The 20,130-nt window shown below is 42.6% G+C and overlaps 2 protein-coding genes across 2 annotated transcripts; one reads left to right on the forward strand and one right to left on the reverse strand.

The window, feature by feature from the left end:
* Positions 1–386: 386 nt before the first annotated feature.
* Positions 387–9,519, reverse strand: LOC133987071 (calcium and integrin-binding family member 2-like). The gene is made up of 6 exons (XM_062426367.1): positions 9,466–9,519; positions 8,875–8,909; positions 7,790–7,901; positions 2,727–2,874; positions 2,174–2,369; positions 387–408 (listed from the first exon to the last, which is right to left on the reverse strand). Exons 1-6 carry the CDS (start codon positions 9,514–9,516, stop codon positions 387–389), a joined length of 564 nt encoding a protein of 187 aa, XP_062282351.1. The 5' UTR covers positions 9,517–9,519.
* Positions 9,520–10,536: 1,017 nt separating this feature from the next.
* Positions 10,537–18,370, forward strand: LOC133982617 (isocitrate dehydrogenase [NAD] subunit alpha, mitochondrial-like). The gene is made up of 11 exons (XM_062421673.1): positions 10,537–10,703; positions 12,782–12,835; positions 13,053–13,136; positions 13,239–13,353; positions 13,477–13,664; positions 15,865–15,998; positions 16,348–16,450; positions 16,712–16,776; positions 16,964–17,048; positions 17,175–17,327; positions 17,509–18,370. The coding sequence occupies exons 1-11, from the start codon at positions 10,677–10,679 to the stop codon at positions 17,590–17,592; spliced, it is 1,092 nt and encodes a 363-aa protein (XP_062277657.1). The 5' UTR covers positions 10,537–10,676; the 3' UTR covers positions 17,593–18,370.
* The last annotated feature ends 1,760 nt before the right edge of the window (positions 18,371–20,130 follow it).

Here is a 20,130-nt window from a genome sequence, read left to right on the forward strand (position 1 = left end):
GACAGAAACACAGCAGCAGGAACTCTCCTCGTATAAAATGAGCTTGTCCACCTCAAAACAGTTCAGATTCAACTGAAATCTAAAGTATGGTGTAGTCCTTCATTCTGAAATGTTCCCACTGTCAAATCAGCCCATGCTCCTGAGTCCAGACCAGGTTCTGCTGGAGAGGAAGACCCTCCTCCAGAGATCGAAAGGACAGGCACTGTGTCGAAGTGGGACTAAGGTTCAGGTCCAGGTTCAGGTCGAATGTTCAGGTCCATGTTCAGGTCCATGTTCAGGTCCAGGTTCAGGTGGAGTCTGGAGGAAGAACACCTGATGGATCAGGAAGCGGGTCAGAGTGAGTCGTCTTTCCTCGGCAGGATCTCAGCTGCTGTGAAGGCGACGTCTCATATTCGGACGTGGAAGTTACTGCAGAGCAGAAGAAGAGATTCATTCAATAAATAATACTGTAACATCATATTTTATTATAATACTGTAAACATCATTATTAGTGCCACGGGTGCTAAGCTCCGAGGCACTCCCTCAGCAGTAATACTGCAGAGGGAGTGCCTCGGAGCACTCCCTCTGTTCAAATTCCAATTTTTCCCAAAGTTATTCCCAAAATACCAGGCATTATTCCCCATTGGAAATGAATGATTTTCTTTTTAAAACCCACAAAATGTCACCTTTTTTCGGAGTCACCTAGCTCTCTCATACCTGCACGTAGATATGTGATTCAAACTTTAAAACGGAGGAAAACTTGTGCTCTCTCCAAAACACCAAACTGTTTTTACATAACATGTAAACTTTTCAAACTATGAGCAGTCAAACGAGGAGTGGCAATCACTTTTTTTTCAAAGTTAGAGTGGAAGCGTCAGTTAGCTTGAGTGCGAGAAGCAGAAAAAATTAACTTAATTTTTATTTTTAACTCGAGCTCACGGCCAAACCATAAAAAGGAGACAAATAATATTTGGTCAAAATGTAGACATAGGTGTTGGGATTCATAAAATGTGACGTTGACAGGCGGGGTCTGCACAAAATTTAAACGGGGGGGCCGAGACCGGCGTCAATACCTGTCTCGCTCCCCATTGACCCTAATGTAATCGTCTTTTTTTTTCAAAAGAATCTCACTCTGTCTTCGCACTGAGCTTACGCGCTCATTTTAAGGGAAATCTGAATAAAATAAACATTGTCAGAATCTGCCGGTTTCGGTGTCTCTCACAGTGTTTTCGGTTTTTGGACAGGAGTTACGGTTTTCTCACAGTTTCCAATTGTTCGGGACCTTGTCAGAAGCCAAATTCTGGGGCATTTTGAGAACTTTTTCCAAGCAGATTCTCACATCGCCGTAGCAACCGTAGGGCCTTAGCTGCCCTTAGCAACCTGTTGCTGGGCAGAAACTGAGCTACTTTTTTGTGATTGGCTTATTCCTGTCTGTCTGTTTTGCCAGTAGGGGGCGGGGCTTCAGCGAACTTGGCGGGAATGCCCACAGAGGTGGTGACTTTGATTGACAGGTGACACTCGGTAGGGGGCGGGGCTTCAGCAAACTTGGCGAGAACGCCCACAGCATTTGGGAGCAGAGAAAGAGGCTGATTTTTACACAACTTTGAAGCCTAATTTCACATGTTTTGCCATTTTTTAATCATTCACATTTGGCAGGGTGGTTAACAACACACTTTTCTGTGGTATGTCAAACTCAGAACACATATTTATTCTGACTTTAATTAGTTTAAATAAATATTATTTATGCTTAAATATGATGAACATTTACTTAATATTTCAGGGATGTTAAGTTGAGAATAAAGTACATTACACCTGATACTGACTAGTAAGATGTACTTAATACTAGAAACCAGAATATGATCAGGGTGACTTTTTAACACTGGAAATAAATCGTGTACTCGTCCCGGCAGCAGCCCCGTGGCACTCAACATTAACCTGGAATTTTCTAGTTTATTATACTACTGGAAACATTATTATTTATTATACTACTGTAAAACACTATTATGGAACTAGTAACTTTTAAAGGCAGTAACTTTGTAATGTAATTAGTTACTTTAACACTGTTTATTATAATAGTGTAAAACCAGCATGAATGGTTTATGTTAATGTGTTACCTGGCTGAGGTCAGCAGGGTGACCCAGATGAGTGATTTAGGATGGAGTGAATAATAAAAGAAAAGAAAGAGACGGAGTACCTGAGGAAGTCTGGAGCTTTGGAGATCATGTTCTCGAAGTCGGAGAAGGAGAGTTTGTTGTCTCCGTCCAGGTCGGCCTCCTCGATGGCTTTATCACAAACCAGCGTCACTTCCTCCGCCGTCAGCTCACCTTTAGTCAACTTGTTCAGAGTCTTCCTCAAATCCTCCTTACAGATGAAGCTGTCCCTGTTAAAGTCTGGACCAGAACCAGTTCATTAGAGAGCTGACACACACACACACACACACACACACACACACTGAACACACACACAGACAGACACGCTGAACACACGCACACACAAACACACATATACAGAACACACACACACACACACACGCACACACACACATATACAGAACACACACACACACACACACACACAAACACACATATGTACTGAACACACACACACACTCACACACACACACACAAACACACACACATATACAGAACACACACACACACACACACACACACACACAAACACACATATGTACTGAACACACACACACACTCACACACACACACACAAACACACACACACACACACACCGTAGATCTTGAAGGCGTGGATGGTCTTCAGTTCTCTCGGTGAAGTTTCACACAGAGCAGAGAACATGTCCACAAAGTCGTTGAAGGTCTGGTTCCCCTGTCCGTCCTCGGAGAACGTCTCCACGATCCGGTCCCGGAACGGGTTCTCCTGTCATAGAACGCTCATTTAATATGCAGGATGGTGTAGGATGGTTTAAGATGGTGTAGGATGGTGTAGGATGGTGTAGGAGGGTGTAACATGGTGTAGGATGGTGTAGGTGTAAGATAGTGTAGGATGGTGTAGGAGGGTGTAGGAGGGTGTAGGAGGGTGTAGGATGGTGTAGGATGGTGTAGGATGGTGTAGGAGGGTGTAGGTGTAGGATGGTGTAGGAGAATGCAGGATGGTGTCTGATGGTGAAGGATGGTGTAGGATGGTGTAGGAGGGTGTAGGATGGTGTAGGTGTGGGATGGTGAAGGATGATGTAGAAGGGTGGAGGAGGGTGTAGGAGGGTGTAGGATGGTGTAGGATTGAGTAGGACGGTGTAGAATGGTGAAGGAGGGTGTAGGATGGTGTAGGAGGGTGTAGGATGGTGTAGGTGTGGGATGGTGAAGGATGATGTAGAAGGGTGTAGGAGGGTGAAGGATGGTGTAGGAGGGTGTAGGATGGTGAAGGATGGTGTAGTAGGGTGTAGGATGGTGTAGGATGGTGTAGGAGGGTGTAGTATGGTGTAGGAGGATGTAGGATGGTGTAGGAGGGTGTAAGATGGTGTAGGATGGTGTAGGATTGGTTAAGATGGTGTAGGATGGTGTAGGAGGGTGTAAGATGGTGTAGGATGGTGTAGGTGCAGGATGGTGTAGGAGGGTGTAGGATGGTGTAGGAGGGTGTAAGATGGTGTAGGAGGGTGTAAGATGGTCTAGCATGGTGTAGGTGCAGGATGGTGTAGGAGGGTGTAGGATGGTGTAGGAGGGTGTAAGATGGTGTAGGAGGGTGTAAGATGGTCTAGCATGGTGTAGGATGGTGTAGGAGGGTGTAGGATGGTGTAGGTGTGGGATGGTGTAGGATGATGTAGGAGGGTGTAGGATTGTGTAGGAGGGTGAAGGAGGGTGTAGGATGATGTAGAAGGGTGTAGGATGGTGTAGGAGGGTGTAAGAAGGTGTAGGGAGGTGTAGGAGGAGGTGTAGGAGGGTGTAAGATGGTTTAATGACTTAAGAAGTCATTAAACCACTTCTTAAGAAGCCTACTCTTGATTCAGAGGTTTTAGCTAACTATAGGCCCATATCGAACCTCCCCTTTCTCTCTAAGATCCTCGAGAAAGCAGTTGCTAATCAGCTGTGTAACTTTCTAAATAATAACAGCTTATTTGAGGATTTTCAGTCTGGATTCAGAGCTCATCATAGTACAGAAACTGCACTGGTAAAAGTTACAAATGACCTCTTAACTTCATCAGACAATGGACTTCTCTCTGTCCTCGTCCTGTTAGATCTTAGTGCTGCCTTCGATACTATTGATCATCAAATCCTGTTAAAGAGACTTGAACATTTAATTGGTATTAAAGGAACAGCATTAAATTGGTTTAAATCCTATCTGTCAGATAGATTTCAGTTTGTAAATGTCAATGATAAATCCTCTATGCAAACAAAAGTTAGACATGGTGTTCCTCAGGGTTCAGTGCTTGGACCAATACTATTCTCCTTATATATGCTTCCTTTAGGAAATATTATTCGGAAACACTCAATAAATTTTCATTGTTATGCAGATGATACTCAATTATATCTATCAATAAAGCCTAATGAAATCAACCAGTTAACTAAACTACAAACATGTATTAAGGACATAAAGACCTGGATGATCTGTAACTTCCTGCTGTTAAACTCAGAAAAAACTGAAGTTATTGTGCTTGGCCCTAAACACCTTAGAAACACATTATCCAATGATATAACTACTCTGGATGGCATTACTTTGGCCTCCAGTACTACTGTAAGGAACCTAGGAGTTATATTTGATCAGGATCTGTCCTTTAATTCCCATATAAAACAAATTTCAAGGTCTGCCTATTTTCATCTGCGTAACATTTCAAAAATCAGACATATTCTGTCTCAAAATGATGCTGAAAAACTAATCCATGCATTTGTTACTTCTAGGCTGGATTATTGTAATTCATTATTATCAGGCTGCCCTAACAAGTCTCTAAAGACTCTCCAACTGGTCCAGAATGCAGCTGCACGCGTTCTGACAAAAACTAGAAAGAGAGATCACATTACTCCTATTTTAGCTTCACTGCATTGGCTTCCCATAAAATCAAGAATAGAATTTAAAATCCTTCTCCTCACTTTTAAAGCTCTTACTGGTCAGGCTCCATCATACCTTAAAGAGCTCATAGTACCTTATGTACCTACCAGAACACTGCGCTCCCAGAACGCAGGCCTACTTGTGGTACCTAGTATCTCTAAAAGTAGAATGGGAGGCAGAGCCTTCAGTTATCAGGCTCCTCTCCTGTGGAACCATCTCCCAGATTCGGTCCGGAGGGCAGACACCCTCTCTACTTTTAAGAGTAGGCTTAAAACTTTCCTTTTTGATAGAGCTTATAGTTAGCAAGCTCCTAGTTTATGCTGCTATAGGCTTAGACTGCCGGGGGACTCCTACCTCCATGATGCACTGAGCTCCTCTCTCCTCCTCTCTCTCTCTCTCTATCCATCCATCTATATCCAATAACATTCATGTACTATCAATGCATTCAGTAACCTACACTTCTTCCCCGGAGTTGTCTGTGCTTTCTCATCTCACAGGTAATCTGGGCCTGTAGACGTCCGGATGACAGATTCCAGTCCCGGACCTTCTAGCTTCAATGTTTATTTTCAATGTGCTACTCTCTCTCTCTCCTATTCTTCCTCTCTCTCCCCTCTACCCCAACCGGTCGAGGCAGATGGCCGCCCACTTTGAGCCTGGTTCTGCCTGAGGTTTCTTCCTGTTAAAAGGGAGTTTTTTCTTGCCATTGTCGCTAAATGCTGCTCATGTGGGAATGTTGGGTCTCTTTATAAATTAAAACTTGAAGAGTACGGTTTAGAACCTGCTCTATGTGTAAAGTGCCTTGAGATAACTTTGTTGTGATTTGGCGCTATACAAATAAAGATTGATTGATTGATTGATAGGGTGGTGTAAGATGGTGTAGGATGGAGTAAGATGGTGTAGGATGGTGTAGGTGTAGGATGGTGTAGGATGTGTAGGAGGGTGTAGGATGGTGTAGGACGGTGTAGGAGGGTGTAAGATGGTGAAGGATGGTGTAGGTGTAGGATGGTGTAGGAGGGTGTAGGATGGTGTAGGATGGTGTAGGATGGTGTCGGATTGTGTAGGAGGTTGAAGGAGGGTGTAGGATGATGTATGATGGTGTAGTTGTAGGATGGTGTCGGATTGTGTAGGAGGTTGAAGGAGGGTGTAGGATAATGCAGGAGGGTGTAGGATGGTGTAGGATTGTGTAAGATGGTGTAGGATGGTGTTGGATGATGTAGGATTGTGTAAGATGGTGTAGGATGATGTAGGATGGTGTAGGGTTGTGTAGGATGATGTAGGATGATGTAGGATGGTGTAGGATTGTGTAGGATGGTGTAGGATGGTGTTGGATGATGTAGGATTGTGTAGGATGATGTAGGATGATGTAGGATGATGTAGGATGGTGTAGGATTGTGTAGGAGGGTGTAGGATGGTGTAGGATGGTGTTGGATGATGTAGGATGGTGAAAGATGGTGTAGGATGGTGTAGGTGTGGGAAGGTGAAGGATGATATAGAAGGATGTAGGATGGTGAAGGATGGTGTAGTAGGGTGTAGGATGGTGTACGATGGTGTAGTTGTAGGATGGTGTAGGATGATGTAGGATGATGTAGGAGGGTGTAGGATGGTATAGGAGGGTGTAAGATGGTGTAGGAGGGTGAAGGAGGGTGTAGGATGATGTAGAAGGGTGTAGGATGGTGTAGGAGGGTGTAGGATGGTGTAGGATGGTGTTGGATGATGTAGGATGGTGTAGGATGGAGTAAGATGGTGTAGGATGGTGTAGGTGTAGGATGGTGTAGGATGTGTAGGAGGGTGTAGGATGGTGTAGGATGATGTAGGATGGTGTAGGATGGAGTAGGATTGTGTAGGATGGTGTAGGATGGTGTAGGATGGTGTAGGGTGGTGTAGGATGTAGGATGATGTAGGAGGGTGTAGCATGGTGTAAGATGGTGTAGGATGGTGTAGGATGATGTAGGATGATGTAAGAGGGTGTAGGATGGTGTAGGAGGGTGTAAGATGGTGTAGGATGGTGTAGGAGGGTGTAGGATGGTGTAGGATGGTGTAGGTGTAGGATGGTGTAGGAGGGTGTAAGATGGTGTAGGATGGTGTAGGATGATGTAGGATGGTGTAGGAGGGTGTAGGATGGTGTTGGATGATGTAGGATGGTGTAGGAGGGTGAAAGATGGTGTAGAATGGTGTAGGATGGTGTAGGATTGTGTAGGATGATGTAGGATGGTGTAGTAGAGTGAAAGATGGTGTAGGATGGTGTAGGAGGGTGTAGGATGGTGTAAGGTGGTGTAGGATGGTGTAAGATGGTGTAGGATGGTGTAGGAGGGTGTAGGATGGTGTAGGATGCTGTAGGATGGTGTAGGATGCTGTAGGATGCTGTAGGATGGTGTAGGATGGTGTAGGATGGTGTAGGATGATGTAGGAGGGTGTAGCATGGTGTAGGAGGGTGTAAGATGGTGTAGGATGGTGTAGGATGATGTAGGATGATGTAGGAGGGTGTAAGATGGTGTAGGATGGTGTAGGAGGGTGTAGGATGGTGTAGGATGCGGTAGGATGGTGTAGGATGGTGTAGGATGGTGTAGGATGCGGTAGGATGCTGTAGGATGCTGTAGGATGGTGTAGGATGGTGTAGGACGATGTAGGAGGGTGTAGCATGGTGTAGGAGGGTGTAAGATGGTGTAGGATGGTGTAGGATGATGTAGGATGATGTAGGAGGGTGTAAGATGGTGTAGGATGGTGTAGGAGGGTGTAGGATGGTGTAGGATGCGGTAGGATGGTGTAGGATGGTGTAGGATGGTGTAGGCCTGACCTTTAGCTCCGGCATGGTGTTGATGAGCGTCAGAGGAACTCTGATTTCGGGGCTGTTGGTGTAATCCAGAGGAACCAGATGTGGAGCCAGCTCACGATACCTGCTGTGTAACCTGCAGAGAGGAAGTGAGTCCAGCACTGTGAACCTGTATATGTGTGTACATGTGTGTAGATGTGTGTAGATATGTGTAGATGTGTGTAGATGTGTGTAGATGTGTGTACATGTGTGTAGATGTGTGCAGATGTGTGTAGATGTGTGTAGATATGTATAGATATGTATAGATGTGTGTACATGTGTGTAGATGTTTTTAGATGTGTGTAGGTGTGTGTACATGTGTGTAGATGTGTGTAGATGTGTGTAGATGTGTGTACATGTGTGTAGATGTTTTTAGATGTGTGTACATGTGTGTAGATGTGTGTAGATGTGTGTAGATGTGTGTACATGTGTGTAGATGTTTTTAGATGTGTGTAGGTGTGTGTAGATGTGTGTAGATATGTGTAGATGTTTTTAGATGTGTGTAGGTGTGTGTAGATGTGTGTAGATGTGTGTACATGTGTGTACATGTGTGTAGATGTGTGTACATGTGTGTAGATGTGTGTAGATGTGTGTACATGTGTGTAGATGTTTTTAGATGTGTGTAGGTGTGTGTATATGTTTTTAGATGTGTGTAGATGTGTGTAGATGTTTTTAGATGCGTGTAGGTGTGTGTAGATGTGTGTAGATGTTTTTAGATGTGTATAGGTGTGTGTAGATGTGTGTAGATGTGTGTAGTTGTGTGTAGATGTTTTTAAATGTGTGTAGGTGTGTGTAGATGTGTGTAGTTGTGTGTAGTTGTGTGTAGATGTGTGTAGTTGTGTGTAGATGTGTGTAGATGTGTGTAGATATGTGTAGATGTGTGTAGTTGTGTAGATGTTTTTAGATGTGTGTAGGTGTGTGTAGATGTGTGTAGATGTGTGTAGATGTGTGTAGTTGTGTGTAGATGTGTGTAGATGTTTTTAGATGTGTGTAGGTGTGTGTAGGTGTGTGTAGATGTGTGTAGTTGTGTGTAGATGTTTTTAGATGTGTGTAGTTGTGTGTAGACTCACCTCAGGATCTCCTTGCGGGTGAAGAAGGTACAATCCTACAGACAGATGACAGTGAGTCACATTAGGATCAGGGATCAGGGATCAGGGATCAGGGATCAGGGAGGATCAGGGATCAGGGATCAGGGATCAGGGATCAGAGAGGATCAGGGAGGATCAGGGATCAGGGATCAGGGAGGATCAGGGATCAGGGATCAGGGATCAGGGATCAGGGATCAGAGAGGATCAGGGATCAGGGATCAGGGAGGATCAGGGAGGATCAGGGATCAGGGAGGATCAGGGATCAGGGATCAGGGATCAGGGATCAGGGAGGATCAGGGATCAGGGAGAATCAGGGATCAGGGATCTACTTTCTCAGCATCAGTCACACAGACAGGATCCAGAGAGGATGGAGCTCAGCCAATCAGCAGCCAGAGTCTCATCCTCACATCTACTGTTTAATCTCTGATCTATAATCTATAATCTATAATCTATCATCTATAATCTATAATCTGCTGATCATTAAAGTGATCTACTGCTGCTGGGTTAGCTCTGATGCTCTGATGCTCTGCTGCTCTACGCTAACAGGATCATGTCGGGATTTAAAAGGATCACCTGAAACGCCTCCAGCTGCTCCTCGGTGAAGGTTGTCTGTTTGTTTCCCATCCTGCTGCTGATCCTCCCATCACCTCCTCACCAGTCTGCAACAAACAGCCAGACACCAGCCGCTCAGAGGATGCTGCTGCCGGACAGAGGAGGAAGAGGAGGAGGAGGAGGGGGTGGAGGGGGAGGGGGACCAGCACGCTGCCTTCAGGTACTGCTCGTAAAGCCTGCTATTGAGTTACATCCAAGCCTCTGATTGGATAGTTAACCCTTTCATGCATAGTGAAATCAAAAGCTGTTTCTCATGTATGAAAGGATTATGATGCATAGACACTAAAGCATCATTCCATACATCACCACTAAACCTGCAGTCATGGTTTTGGCTGTAGATCAGTTGATTTATGTTATTATGAGGTTTTATTATAATGTTATGAAAGAGAAAATTAAGTAAATTTTTTTTCATGCCTAAAGAGAAATGAAAAAAAAAAATAGGGAAAAAAACCTGACTGAGGTCATCATAATGCATGCATGAAAGGGTTAATAATGATCAAACTGTATGTGAAATGGAGAAGCGTCTACAGAGTGAGAGCTCTATAGCTCAGAGAAGATCTTTGGCTGGCTCGTCCCTGGCAGCAGAGCAGAGTGAGAGCTCGTCCCTGGTAAAGGAGCAGAGTGATAGCTGAAATAAGAGAGGATCTTTGGCTGGCTCGTCCCTGGCAGCAGAGCAGAGTGAGAGCTCGTCCCTGGTAAAGGAGCAGAGTGATAGCTCAACTCAGAGAGGATCTTTGGCTGGCTCGTCCCCGGTAAAGGAGCAGAGTGAGAGCTCGTCCCTGGTAAAGGAGTAGAGTGAGCGCTCTCGATAACAGAGAGGATCTTTGGCTGGCTCGTCCCCGGTAAAGGAGCAGAGTGAGAGCTCGTCCCTGGCAGCAGAGCAGAGTGAGACCTCAAACTTGGAGAGGATCTTTGGTAGGCTCGTCCCTGGCAGCAAAGCAGAGTGCGCGTTCTCAAGTTCAGAGAGGATCTTTGGCTGGCTCGTCCCCGGTAAAGGAGCAGAGTGAGAGCTCGTCCCCGACAGCAGAGCAGAGTGAGAGCTCAAACTCAGAGAGGATCTTTGGCTGGCTCGTCCCCGGTAAAGGAGCAGAGTGAGAGCTCGTCCCCAGTAAAGGAGCAGAGTGAGCGCTCTTTGACGCAGAGAGGATCTTTGAAGCTTCTTCCTTAACAGCATGGCGGGCAGCGCGTGGAGGTCACTGGTTAGTAATGAAGGATAAAACCGTTAAAACAGACTGAGAGGAAGAAATGTGTTTAGATCAGTGTGTGTGACAGTGTGAGTGTGTGGGTGTGTGGGTGTGTGAGTGTGTGCGTGTGTGTGTGCGTGTGTATGCGTGTGTGTGTGTGTGTGTGTGTGTGTGTGTGTGCGTGTGTCCTTCAGCGTGATGACAGCTAACTGCTCATTAACTACCGTTCATTTCATATTAACTGTTTAAAGGCTTAATGCTGTAAATATTACACTAGTCCTGTTCTACAGTAGTCCTGTTCTACACTAGTCCTGTTCTACAGTAGTCCTGTTCTACACTAGTTCTGTTCTACAGTAGTCCTGTTCTACACTAGTCCTGTTCTACACTAGTCCTGTTCTACACTAGTCCTGTTCTACACTAGTCCTGTTCTACACTAGTCCTGTTCTACACTAGTTCTGTTCTACACTAGTCCTGTTCTACACTAGTCCTGTTCTACACTAGTCCTGTTCTACACTAGTTCTGTTCTACACTAGTCCTGTTCTAAACTAGTTCTGTTCCACACTAGTCCTGTTCTACACTAGTTCTGTTCTACACTAGTTCTGTTCTAAACTAGTCCTGTTCTACACTAGTCCTGTTCTAAACTAGTCCTGATCTACACTAGTCCTGTTCTACACTAGTCCTGTTCTAAACTAGTCCTGATCTAAACTAGTCCTGTTCTAAACTAGTCCCGTTCTACACTAGTCCTGTTCTACACTAATCCTGTTCTACACTAGTCCTGTTCTACACTAGTCCTGTTCTACACTAGTTCTGTTCTAAACTAGTCCTGATCTACACTAGTCCTGTTCTAAACTAGTCCTGATCTACACTAGTCCTGTTCTACACTAGTCCTGTTCTAAACTAGTCCTGATCTAAACTAGTCCTGTTCTAAACTAGTCCCGTTCTACACTAGTCCTGTTCTACACTAATCCTGTTCTACACTAGTCCTGTTCTAAACTAGTCCTGTTCTACACTAGTCCTGTTCTAAACTAGTCCTGTTCTACACTAGTCCTGTTCTACACTAGTCCTGTTCTAAACTAGTCCTGTTCTACACTAGTCCTGTTCTAAACTAGTCCTGTTCTAAACTAGTCCTGTTCTACACTAGTCCTGTTCTAAACTAGTCCTGTTCTACACTAGTCGTGTTCTACACTAGTCCTGTTCTACACTAGTCCTGTTCTACACTAGTCGTGTTCTACACTAGTCGTGTTCTACACTAGTCCTGTTCTACACTAGTCCTGTTCTACACTAGTCCTGTTCTACACTAGTTCTGTTCTACACTAGTCCTGTTCTAAACTAGTCCTGATCTACACTAGTCCTGTTCTACACTAGTCCTGTTCTAAACTAGTCCTGATCTAAACTAGTCCTGTTCTACACTAGTCCTGTTCTAAACTAGTCCTGTTCTACACTAGTCCTGTTCTACACTAGTCCTGTTCTAAACTAGTCCTGTTCTAAACTAGTTCTGTTCTAAACTAGTCCTGTTCTACACTAGTCCTGTTCTACACTAGTCCTGTTCTACACTAGTCCTGTTCTACACTAGTCCTGTTCTAAACTAGTCCTGTTCTAAACTAGTCCTGTTCTAAACTAGTCCTGTTCTAAACTAGTCCTGTTCTAAACTAGTCCTGTTCTACACTAGTCCTGTTCTACACTAGTCCTGTTCTACACTAGTCCTGTTCTACACTAGTCCTGTTCTACACTAGTCCTGTTCTACACTAGTCCTGTTCTAGCTGAACAGACAGTAAACTAAACATAGACTCAGTCTAGAGACTAAAAATAAAACTCAGAGCATTTAAACTGCAGCCGGTGGAGGAATAGTTGTAGTTTAGTTTCTAGTTGCGTCTCCACTCTGATAAATGACTGTTGATATTAATCAGTATTATTATTATTATTATTATTATTATTATTATTATTATTATCAGTATATTATTAGTAATTCTATTATCAGTATAATTATCAGTGATTCTCCGTCAGGTCCTCGTGCTGATCGTCAGTGTTTCTGTTAAAGTGACCCTGAGATGTATAAACAGTTGAGTAACACTAAACCTCCATGTTGTCTCCAGCTGTCTCAGGCGGTCCGCAGACCGGCTCTGTCTGCAGCGTCCTTCTCCAGAGGGGTGAGATAGATACTATATGTACATATATATTATATATATATATATATACTATATATGGTATATTATATATATTTACTCTGCAGAGCTGCTGCTAACTGTGTCTTATGATCCATTAATCTATCAGTTATTTAGTCTGTAAAACCACAATGAGTTTAATCTATCATCTGATTGTGTGTGTGTCTGCGTGTGTGTCTGTGTGTGCGTGTGGACTGTACAGATGAAGACTGTCACTCTGATTCCTGGCGACGGGATTGGACCGGAGATCTCGGCCGCTGTCATAAAGATCTTCGAGGCAGCTAAAGTGAGTGATGACATCAGAGAAGAACAGGAAGTGCTGTCAGAGAGGAACAGGAAGTGCTGTGAGTGTCAGCAGCTGATTTAAAGTTGTTATTTTTGTGTTGAGGCTCCGATCAGATGGGAGGAGAGAAACGTGACGGCTATACAGGGACCAGGAGGACGCTGGATGATTCCTCCTGATTGTAAAGAGTCAATGGACAAAAGCAAGATAGGACTCAAAGGTAACACACACACACACACACTAATAAACACACACACACACACACACACACACACACACACACACACAGTATTACTATCTATAATGAATCAATAATTAAATCCAGAGCTCTTCCCTCCTTCAGGACCTCTGAAGACTCCGATCGCAGCAGGTCATCCCTCCATGAACCTGCTGCTCAGGAAGACCTTTGACCTTTACGCCAACGTGCGCCCCTGCATCTCCATCGAGGGCTACAAGACGCCGTACACCGACGTGGACCTGGTCACCATCCGGGAGAACACGGAGGGAGAGTACAGCGGCATCGAACACGTGGTGAGTGGACGCACAGCTGATCACAGCAGGACATTAATCAATACATCAGATCAATAATAGTTATATAAATGTTTATTTTACAGGTTAAAAGATGAATGTTGAACATGTTGTTATCAGAACCAGCTGATCAATGAGAACATGTTAGCGTTGTTTATGTTCTGGTCTCTTATAGATCGTAACATGTTAGCGTTGTTTATGTTCTGGTCTCTCACAGATCGTAACATGTTAGCGTTGTTTATGTTGTGTTCTCTTATAGATCGTAACATGTTAGCGTTGTTTATGTTCTGGTCTCTCATAGATCGTAACATGTTACTGTTGTTTATGTTCTGGTCTCTTATAGATCGTAACATGTTAGCGTTGTTTATGTTCTGTTCTCTTATAGATCGTAACATGTTAGCGTTGTTTATGTTGTGTTCTCTTATAGATCGTAACATGTTAGCGTTGTTTATGTTCTGGTCTCTCATAGATCGTAACATGTTACTGTTGTTTATGTTCTGGTCCCTTATAGATCGTAACATGTTACCGTTGTTTATGTTCTGGTCTCTTTTAGATCGTAACATGTTACCGTTGTTTATGTTCTGGTCTCTTATAGATCTAACATGTTAGCGTTGTTTATAGATCTAACTTGTTAGCGTTGTTTATGTTGTGTTCTCTTATAGATCGTAACATGTTAGCGTTGTTTATGTTCTGTTCTCTCATAGATCGTAACATGTTAACGTTGTTTATGTTCTGTTCTCTCATAGATCGTAACATGTTAACGTTGTTTATGTTCTGTTCTCTCATAGATCGTAACATGTTAACGTTGTTTATGTTGTGGTCTCTTATAGATCGTAACATGTTACCGTTGTTTATGTTCTGGTCTCTTATAGATCGTAACATGTTAACGTTGTTTATGTTCGGTTCTCTTATAGATCGTAACATGTTACCGTTGTTTATGTTCTGGTCTCTTATAGATCGTAACATGTTAACGTTGTTTATGTTGTGGTCTCTTATAGATCGTAACATGTTACCGTTGTTTATGTTCTGGTCTCTTATAGATCGTAACATGTTAACGTTGTTTATGTTCGGTTCTCTTATAGATCGTAACGTGTTACCGTTGTTTACGTTCTGGTCTCTTATAGATCGTAACATGTTAGCGTTGTTTATGTTCTGTTCTCTTATAGATCGTAACGTGTTACCGTTGTTTATGTTGTGGTCTCTCATAGATCGTAACATGTTACCGTTGTTTATGTTCTGGTCTCTTATAGATCGTAACGTGTTACCGTTGTTTATGTTCTGGTCTCTTATAGATCGTAACATGTTAGCGTTGTTTATGTTCTGTTCTCTTATAGATCGTAACGTGTTACCGTTGTTTATGTTGTGGTCTCTCATAGATCGTAACATGTTAGCGTTGTTTATGTTCTGGTCTCTTATAGATCGTAACATGTTACCGTTGTTTATGTTCTGGTCTCTTATAGATCGTAACATGTTACCGTTGTTTATGTTCTGGTCTCTTATAGATCGTAACATGTTACCGTTGTTTATGTTCTGGTCTCTTATAGATCGTAACATGTTAGCGTTGTTTATGTTCTGTTCTCTTATAGATCGTAACTTGTTAGCGTTGTTTATGTTCTGGTCTCTCATAGATCGTAACATGTTAACGTTGTTTATGTTCTGTTCTCTTATAGATCGTAGAACGTGTTACCGTTGTTTATGTTGTGGTCTCTCATAGATCGTAACATGTTACCGTTGTTTATGTTCTGGTCTCTTATAGATCGTAACATGTTAACGTTGTTTATGTTCTGGTCTCTTATAGATCGTAACATGTTAACGTTGTTTATGTTCTGTTCTCTTATAGATCGTAACATGTTAACGTTGTTTATAGTTCGTAACATGTTACCGTTGTTTATGTTCTGTTCTCTCATAGATCGTAACATGTTAACGTTGTTTATGTTCTGGTCTCTTATAGATCGTAACATGTTAACGTTGTTTATGTTCTGGTCTCTTATAGATCGTAACTTGTTAGCGTTGTTTATGTTCTGGTCTCTTATAGATCGTAACTTGTTAGCGTTGTTTATGTTCTGGTCTCTCATAGATCGTAACATGTTAACGTTGTTTATGTTCTGGTCTCTCATAGATCGTAACATGTTAACGTTGTTTATGTTCTGGTCTCTCGTAGATCGTAACATGTTAACGTTGTTTATGTTCGGTTCTCTTATAGATCGTAGAAGGTGTTGTTCAGAGCATCAAACTGATCACAGAGGACGCCAGCAGACGCATCGCTGAGTACGCCTTCGAATACGCCAGAAACAACCAAAGAACCAGCGTGACGGCCGTCCACAAAGCCAACATCATGTGAGTGTCTACGTCCATCCTCTATTCTTTATTATAGATATGTTATACGTTATAGATATGTTATACGTTATAGATATGTTATACGTTATATATGTGTTATACTATACTGTATATACAGTATTAATGTGAACATGTTACCATCAGAGTTGTCATGTTTAACCTGCCTCACTGATCATATTCTGGGGGTTTCTTGACATGATCGATTGATGGAAGTTGTTGCAGATAATCAATAATACATCCCCAGCACTGAGCTGCAGGCTTCATCATGATGTCATATTTCTTTTTATTTCCTGCATTGATTGATCAGTGGGTGATCAATATGATTTCTAATAACGTGTCGTCTGTTCAGGCGGATGTCAGACGGTCTGTTTCTGAGGAAATGTCGCGAGGTGGCCGAAAGCTACAAAGACATCAAGTTCACTGAGATGTACCTCGACACTGTGTGTCTCAATGTAGGTTCATATTACTTCTAATATATAATATATATATAGTTATTTACTATTTCAGGACATCATATATATTATAATAATCAGTTTGAGCTTCAGTATAAAAATGCTATAAAATAAAGTTCTGTATAAACTCAGTGGGGGGGGGGCAGGGGTCCGGGGCCCAACAGCTCCCTGACCCTACCGAACCATAACCCTACCTGACCCTAACCCGAACCATAACCCTAACCTACTGTAGACTGAGTGTGTTTGTGGTTCTGGTCTCAGATGGTTCAGGATCCGACTCAGTTTGACGTGCTGGTGATGCCCAACCTGTACGGAGACATTCTCAGGTCAGTTCCTGCTCCGTTAATATCAGTCATGTGATCACTGCTGGTTCCCAGTGAAACAGTCATGTGATGAGTCGTGTGATGAGTCGTGTGATGAGTCGTGTGATGAGTCGTGTGATGAGTCGTGTGATGAGTCGTGTGATGAGTCGTGTGATGAGTCATGTGATGAGTCATGTGATGTGTGTTGCAGTGATCTGTGTGCCGGACTCATCGGAGGACTCGGTGTTACTCCCAGCGGGAACATCGGATCAAATGGAGTCGCCATATTTGAATCGGTTTGTTTCTCTCTTATTAAATATAAACACGTGTTTTCTGATGACATTCCGACTTATTTCAGATCTGTACGTGTAATAACTTTAATAACAGTCAGTGTAGTAACTAACAGAGTGTCTGTGCTGCAGGTTCATGGTACGGCCCCTGACATCGCCGGCCTGGACATGGCGAACCCAACCGCTCTGCTGCTGAGCGCCGTGATGATGCTGCGTCACATGGGCCTGCACGACTGCGGCCAGAAGATCCAGACGGCTTGTTTCGACACCATCAGAGAAAAGAAGGTCAGCCTGGAAACGTGATGATGTCATCAGAGTCCTTCAGTGTTTCACTCTGCAGTTAATCAGTTAATCACTTAGTCATCATTTTAGAAGAATAGTAGGTACAAACATATAATACTGTGTGTGTGTGTGTGTGTGTGTGTGTGTGTGTGTGTGTGTGTGTGTGTGTGTGTGTGTGTATCAGGTGCTGACGAAGGATCTCGGAGGAAACTCAAAGTGTTCAGAGTTCACAGCTGAGATCTGTCGTCGTATTCAGGATCTGGACTAAAGCTGCAGGACTCTCCGCTCGCTCTGACATCACTTCCTGCTTCTCTCTCAGCTGTGTTTACATTTTAGACAACATGACTCTGTGATGACATCATCGTCGCCGTGGTGACGGGAGGGGGCGGGGCCTCTGCAGCAGCTTCATATTGAAACATTCACAGCCAAAAAACGCACAAATGTCACATGACCAAGTTGTAATTACATAATTTCAGGAGTGTTTCTTAAAGTTTCTTATTAATATTCATATATATTAATTAATATTAATATTAATAATAATATCAGCACTCCACCTGTGTCTCAGTTTATTGGATATTTAGTAGTTGTTTTAACGGTGAACCAGTGTAACCGTTTGAAATGTCTTATTTATTGTTTCTACTTCCTGTTACTTTCTGAGACCAGAAATATAGAAACCTGTAAAGGAACATGGACCACCTCTGTTTGCACACACACACGCACACACACACACACACACACACACACACACACACACACACACACACACACACACACACACACACACACACACACACACACAGAGACACACACAGACAGACACACACACACACACACACACAGACAGACAGACACACACACACACACACACAGACAGACACACACACACACACACAGACAGACACACACACACACACACACACACACACACAAATCCTTGAAGTCAAACATTAATCAGAACGTGTGTGACATGTGTGACAGTAACAGATACAATTCTACACTTCTAATGAAATAAAAGAGTCAAACCTGGATTTACCTTCCAGACTGGAAATGAAGAGTTTGTCTCCTTTTGTTCATTTCATGTTTCTACAAGTGTTCATGTGTTAATATTACAGAGATTCATGAAGAATTACAGCCAGTGATGGAAAGTATTACAGTAAAAGTACTGCAGTATTATAGTGATGTAGTATGCAGTATTACAGTAAAAGTACTGCAGTATTATAGTGATGTAGTATGCAGTATTACAGTAAAAGTACTGCAGTATTATAGTGATGTAGTATGCAGTATTACAGTAAAAGTACTGCAGTATTATAGTGATGTAGTATGCAGTATTACAGTAAAAGTACTGCAGTATTATGAGCGATGTAGTATGCAGTATTACAGTAAAAGTACTGCAGTATTATGAGCGATGTAGTATGCAGTATTACAGTAAAAGTACTGCAGTATTATGAGTGATGTAGTATGCAGTATTACAGTAAAAATAGTGCAGTATTATAGTGATGTAGTATGCAGTATTACAGTAAAAGTACTGCAGTATTATGAGCGATGTAGTATGCAGTATTACAGTAAAAGTACTGCAGTATTACAGTAAAAGTACTGCAGTATTATAGTGATGTAGTATGCAGTATTACAGTAAAAGTACTGCAGTATTATAGTGATGTAGTATGCAGTATTACAGTAAAAGTACTGCAGTATTATAGTGATGTAGTATGCAGTATTACAGTAAAAGTACTGCAGTATTATAGTGATGTAGTATGCAGTATTACAGTAAAAGTACTGCAGTATTATAGTGATGTAGTATGCAGTATTACAGTAAAAGTACTGCAGTATTATAGTGATGTAGTATGCAGTATAACAGTAAAAGTACTGCAGTATTATGAGTGATGTAGTATGCAGTATTACAGTAAAAGTACTGCAGTATTATAGTGATGTAGTATGCAGTATAACAGTAAAAGTACTGCAGTATTATAGTGATGTAGTATGCAGTATTACAGTAAAAGTACTGCAGTATTATAGTGATGTAGTATGCAGTATTACAGTAAAAGTACTGCAGTATTATAGTGATGTAGTATGCAGTATTACAGTAAAAGTAGTGCTGGTTGCCAGGTAGATGGGAGCAAGGCCGTAGGAACGGGGGGGGCGTGTCCCCTCCAGTATTGGAGACAGGCGCATTTGTCCCACCCAAACATTATACGGCTAAGGAGAAAAATATTTAATTTTAAAATCTTTAACTTACTTGCTTTTATTATGAAAGCGCAACACAGCGTCTTGTCACCTGTCGCTCAACGGCTCAGACCGGGAGGCGGGAAGCGCGAGGCGGGAAGCGTGAAATGGGAGGCGGGAAGCGCGAGGCGGGAAGCGGCTGCAGCTGGCGACAGGACAGAGGTTAAGATGAAAACAGCAGCAGCAGCTCAGTTTAAGTGATTTCTTTCTCATGGGGGAGAAAAGAAAGAAAGGAAATGTGAGTTGGTAATAATTATTTCCAGGAGGATAATTATATTTTCTGTCTAATGTTAGACTTGTTGATGTTAAGCTGATGTTGTGATTCAACATCTAACTAACACTCTTGCTAGCTAAACGTTGTGACTATTAACGTTACTAGAATATGGCAGACTTTCCAGTAACGGACAAAGCGATTTGACACTAAATACAGTATTTAAGATGGTTGTAAAAGAACATGATTTCTCTATGAACTTAACTCATGTAACTTGAAAACGAGTAACGTTACACATCTCCACATCTCCACATCTAGAGAGGAGTTAGTCTGTCTGTGTGTTTTTCTCTTGTTTTTGACATTCCCATCAGTGTT

The sequence above is a fragment of the Scomber scombrus genome, chromosome 1 (genome assembly GCF_963691925.1).
Source record: "Scomber scombrus chromosome 1, fScoSco1.1, whole genome shotgun sequence".
NCBI classification, from domain to species: domain Eukaryota; kingdom Metazoa; phylum Chordata; class Actinopteri; order Scombriformes; family Scombridae; genus Scomber; species Scomber scombrus.